Source organism: Telopea speciosissima, chromosome 3 (assembly GCF_018873765.1).
Source record: "Telopea speciosissima isolate NSW1024214 ecotype Mountain lineage chromosome 3, Tspe_v1, whole genome shotgun sequence".
NCBI classification, from domain to species: domain Eukaryota; kingdom Viridiplantae; phylum Streptophyta; class Magnoliopsida; order Proteales; family Proteaceae; genus Telopea; species Telopea speciosissima.
Genome location: NC_057918.1, coordinates 20,732,089 through 20,737,552, shown reverse-complemented (window position 1 = coordinate 20,737,552; position 5,464 = coordinate 20,732,089). Strand labels below are relative to the sequence as shown.

Here is a 5,464-nt window from a genome sequence, read left to right as displayed (position 1 = left end):
TTCTTATGAGTTATAATGTGTTCCAATGAGGCACCTTTTAAAAAAAAAAAAAAACTATTTTCTTTAAACCTCTATAAATTTGTACTTCCCTCTCTCTCCAAGGTTTAGAATTTTATAAATATGCATAGTTCGACTCTTTGGCCCAAATCTTTCTGGCTTACCAAAAGAGAGAAAAATATGGCCCCAATACTGAAGAAATTACTGCTACATATTTTTACTAATGACCTTGTAGAAATAAATTCTGGAGTTTACTTTTCTTTATTTCTACTCAGCTTTTGTTTGGTGAAGTCAGATTTGTTGAACTTCAAATTTCCTCCAAGGAAGCGTGGCCGGCCAACAACTGTTGAAAAGCTCAGAAGGGACCTCTTTCAGATTCTACAAGAGCAAGAATCACTCTGCCCATCTGAATCTTCAGAAGAGGTGCTTATTTTTAGAAGGGACGATCAATGGTTTTCTGATGAGATAGGGCTTGGGACTGCTCTTCTTAAGCTACCAGTTCCAGAAGAGGAACCTGAGGCAAGTCCAATTCAAATATAAAAAGGAGTTTCATACTTATACATAACATTTACCATGGATCATTGTTTTTTTTTTGTACAGTCCCAAAGTATTCAAGTTAGTGCAAGTGAAGGGGGTAAAGATAGACTGATTGGGGACAACGGGCACGTAGAGCAATTGGAAGAAAGTCCTGCAAAATGGAGTGCTCTCAAAGAGAAATATTTGTATGTTTTTGTCAATTTATTTATATCTTAAAACTTTTGCATGTACTTATACATTATAACTTCTTACTAGCATGTTCTCCACTAACCACGCTCTCTGAACTTTAATGTCCTTCAGGGAGATAAGTCCATTAGGGTATTCTAACACCTTTCAAAGTATGCATTCTCCTCAAACGCACAAAAATGCCAAGGTATAGTCCTCCTACTGTATGAACTACATTTATTTGCTTAATATAGAACTGAAAATCCATTTGTAAGTCTTAATCCTGGCTTCAGTTCAGTGTGTAGTTACAACATTCCTAGTTGTTGATGCTTCCAGTTTGTTTTAAATATCGTGTTCATGGATGCCAGCTATGTAATTTGGAATTTCAGAGTTGATTCAGTGTTGGGCAAAGTATAATTATGCCATAAATTACGAACACTTGGGAAATAATTAGCTTACGAAAGTGCGTAAAATAATTATAATCCACACAGATAAGCTGATAGAACGTGATTTTTCCTTACTAGTATGAAATAATAGTTGAAAGAAAAGAAAGAAAAAGCGATCAAGTGATCAACTATAGGTTTTCACAGTAGCACATTTTTTATGTGCATATAGCCCAGAAAAATCAAGAGAGAATTTCTTAGATCTACTAGATAGAAAAAAGATTTACAAAAGTAGTAGGTGTTAATTATATTTTACAATCATAAGTTATAATTTTCAAAAGATTTACCCAATTCTCATGAGTAAAAAAGTTAAAAAAACAACCTAAAATACCCCCAACTTCATTCTCTCTCTCTCTTCTTCTTCTTCTTCCACGGACACCACTGCAATCATTCCCCCTTCCCCCTCCCCCTCATCCTCCCTCCCTAACAATCCCACATCACCACCACTGCCACCCTCTCTGTCCCTCCTTCCGCTCTCTCCCCCTGCCCACTCCCTCACCTGCAAACCTGCCCCACCCCATTCTCTCTCTCTCTACAGATCTCATTGTTTGTGTTTGGGTTAACGGTTCCCATATTCGAGGTTTGTTCGTTATCTAGCTGATCCTTAGGGGCGATGTTTTTTGGTGAGTTTAAGCCTTCCCACCTGCCTTTTGAATTCTCCCCTTCACCATCCTCTAATTTTCCATTCAAGTCCCAAGAGAAGGCTGGGGGAGTTAAGATGTTTCTCCCATCATATAAAAAACTCATATTTTCCTTTGTTATAAACCATTTTCATTCGCATCTTCTTTTGTGGATGATTTATTAATGTAAAAACAAAGGAAAAGAAAAGAAAATATATTTCATGAATCATTTTACTCGTTTTTTATCAAAAAAAATATTTATTTTACTCGTTTATCTTGCTATTTGATCAGATAAACTTTCTCCTTTACACTAACCTGAATTTCTTGGAGCAAAAAGGAGTGTAAATTTTAGTAGTGATTGCCCTAATCTTAAACAGGCGGAGGGCCCTTCTTAATAAAATCACTTATGGCTGAGGATTTTACTGTGAGCTCCTAAGTTTTTCAATAGAATTAGGTAGTATTTTTAACACTGGGAGAATGGAGAAGAGTAGTGAAAAGACTCCACAGAATTCCATGTTAAACAACCATGCCAATCATTTTTGTCTTTTACTGTCATAAAAGTACAAGGTTTCAGTCCAGATAACGTTAATAAACACCAGGGTGAGTTTGCAGGGGAACAGGGGAGCATGGTGGGGCAGGTTTGCAGGGAAGAGAGGGGTGGGGGGGAGAGAGAGGGGGGGGTTGGTGGCGGTGATGCTGGAGGTGGTGGTGTGGGGCGGGTTTGCATGGAGGAGGGTGGGTCGGGGTTGGAGGAGAGGGAGGAGGGAGTGGTTTTGGCTTCGTCCATGGAAGAAGGAGAAGAAAAAAGAAGATGAGAGTGAATGGCGTGGGGGTATTTTAGGTTATTCCTTCAACTTTTTTCACTCATATGGGGATTTGGTAAATCTTTTGAACAATGTAATTAGAGATTGTAAAATATAATTAATACCTACTAATTTTGTAAATATTTTTGCTAACTAGTAGATCTAGGCAATTCTCCCAAAAATGAATCAGGGATGCTTTTCCTGTTTCTGTATAGGCTGGCCATCATCAGATAATGTAGAGCTGGATCACGAAGGACCTAGCCCCAGGTAGGATCTTCTTGAACAAAGTTTAATGCTGGTTGGTCTTCAAAAACTGGGCAACAAGTGATGAACTTGTAGCAGATCACACAATGAAATTGATTGAAATAGAAACAAAGAAGGATAGGATTGGATCGAGTATCCCACTCTCTCCCGGGTCTCTCACCTATGGCCTCTTACTGTACCTGTCTCTCACAGCCATTAATGGCTTTAATCAAGCTCATTCTTTTTCTCAAACTCCTGTTGGCTGTTTCAGCCCTTTCTTCTTTATTTATAAACTTCAAATCGATTACAGCATTATAGACTTTTCCTAATCAAAAACAATTACAAAGTAAACCCAATCCCAACTAATTAGCTAACAAACAAAAGAGACCTAAAAATAGATACTATTGGACTGCTAATAAACCTCTATGCAAGAAACAATCCCTAAGTTATAGGATGATTGCTAGCTGTCATAACCCTCCAAAGGTTTCTCCATGCAATGGCCATGGGGCCCACCAAAATCTGAAGAATATTTTCTCTTAGACAGGCACGATGGCTAATTTTTTGCAGAATTTGATTCTGGAAATATCTCTTCAAATTAGGCCATTCACTTTCCAAAAAGAAAGCTGGTCGATCCCTATTATGTAGGCAGAATATTGGCTTGAAATGCTGGATGATATCCTCTTCAAATTTGGAAATATGCTAACTCAAAATCTATTTAAATCTGAAGATAATCTTCCATAAATATGCTGGACGATAGGGGGGATGAACCTGGACAGGTTCTTGCTCATTCCTTATTATATGCTCTTCAAAATAAGAAATCTGGTCCGCTGGAACCTGCTCCATCGAACCAACCAAGAACCAGGCTGCCTCCCACAGCAGTTAAATCCCACAACTACACTGGGCTGTTTTTGGGGCCGTATTCCTGCGGCTACACATGGACTTGTGATCTACATCATCAGAGGAGACAGGGTTTTAGATGATAAGAAGAGGGTCAGATCTTGTTATTGGCTTCCACTTTCCAGCTTTAAGGAGACATTTAAACAATTGGAGTTCCATTCTTTGGTAGAACCATAGCTGGGTAGAGCTCTTGTAGAGGCAGAGGTAATCATAAGTTTTGATCTTGAGAGCACACAGTATGATAACAATCCATTAAAGACTCTCATGTGATTCCAATACAATATTCACACATATGTATACTCACACTTGTGTCTGGAGTCTACATTCCTGAGAGCATACAGTATGACAACCATATGAATAGAATGCTCAGTTTTGTCCCTAATTGTGAACAACTTATATGTTAAAACCTAGGACAACAACCGCCCATTTTTATCATGCAAATTAATCAATATTAAACAATTTATATATCGATTTGATGGACACACTTCCAACACATACATAAATAACATGAGTGTCAGTGTAGCTGGTAGAAGGGTGTTCAGATGGATGAATTCCAAACTGGCCAAGAGTAGAATTAGAATAAATGCGTCTGTAGGGTCATAGGGGCTCTAACAATAGGGAACAAGCTGAGGGAATGTTGATTGTTGAATGAGATGGTTCAGTCTTGTGTAATTAATACTAATGACTGTACCAGTGAGAAAAATTGAAGTATAGATGTGGTGTAAATTAAAGGCATTAGAACAAAGGAAAGGCCAATTTGATATGGGTCAAATTGTAAGAAGTGAGGTCTTATGACCTAATGGAAGATATAACCTTAGAGCAGAGTGGCTGAAGAGGATTTGTGTATCCAACCCCAAATTGGTGGCATAAAGTTTTTGTTCAGTTGTTATGTTTGCATGCCTGTGTTATGTGTTTGCCCACATTGTGTGCAATAAATTTTGTCTGAATAGAAGAATCATTGTGTCTGGCACATCAATAGAGCAGGTTAGTGGAGACTTAGTTTTTTTTTTAATATACCTGGTTCTTGGGCACTTTCATGCCAATGCTTCAAGTGTCATAAATCATAAATAGACTATCATGTTCTTTATAATGCCAGGTTCTGTCATTCTGTGCACTTACTGCATGTTGATAATTGTTTGATGGTTGTTCAATGTGTGACTTTGTGACAAACGAAAGGCTTACTAGATGGAAAAAGGCAATACTCTTTATGTTTCATTTGAGGTTTTATCTGATTTCTTACTTTTACACTGTTCCAGCCCTCAAACAAAGAAAGCTTTGGAATGCGAAACGAGATCACTTCTTGCTCAACTTTCCTTGTTGATTTTGGAATCTCAGTGCTCACTAATAGACTTTCAGATCCGCCATGTCTCCCAACATCTGAAGGTACAATTTGAAGTCATCTGTTTTTTAACTTTTGTTGTGCTTGCTTATTTTTTGTAATCCCATTGTCAAGTAATCTGAATTGTAGGTTCAGAACAGCCTGCCATGAGCCTAGGCCATGTATTTATAACTTTTTTTTTTTTTTTGGATGAATAAAAATATATTACGAAGAAAAAAGAAGGAATATACAAGCCCAAGGGAAAAAAAGCCGAAACTAGGGACTAGTTAGGGCGCAAAATGGAAGAAGGGAGACCCCAGGAGACAACAATGAGCCTGTTCCTTGGGAAGTCCTTAACATCCTTGAGGGGGAGGGATCTAACTTTATATGAAACATCAAAAAAGATGGCCTTCCAAATCATGTCTAAGGAGTGGGAGTTGG

General features: G+C 38.0%; 1 protein-coding gene across 1 annotated transcript; it reads left to right on the top strand.

Moving 5' to 3' along the window:
- The first annotated feature begins 263 nt into the window (after positions 1-263).
- LOC122654949 lies at positions 264-5,099 on the top strand. The gene is made up of 3 exons (XM_043849203.1): positions 264-719; positions 835-907; positions 4,962-5,099. The coding sequence occupies exons 1-3, from the start codon at positions 571-573 to the stop codon at positions 5,097-5,099; spliced, it is 360 nt and encodes a 119-aa protein (XP_043705138.1). The 5' UTR covers positions 264-570.
- Positions 5,100-5,464: the final 365 nt, after the last annotated feature.

What these genes read in the sequence shown, in the direction of transcription:
- LOC122654949 (XM_043849203.1), top strand. Translation starts at nt 571, where the DNA reads ATGGATCATTGTTTTTTTTTTGTACAGTCCCAAAGTATTCAAGTTAGT. An exon ending in GCTCTCAAAGAGAAATATTT is followed by an intron (nt 720 to 834) that starts GTATGTTTTTGT and finishes AATGTCCTTCAG; the next exon opens with GGAGATAAGTCCATTAGGGT. An exon ending in AAACGCACAAAAATGCCAAG is followed by an intron (nt 908 to 4,961) that starts GTATAGTCCTCC and finishes ACACTGTTCCAG; the next exon opens with CCCTCAAACAAAGAAAGCTT.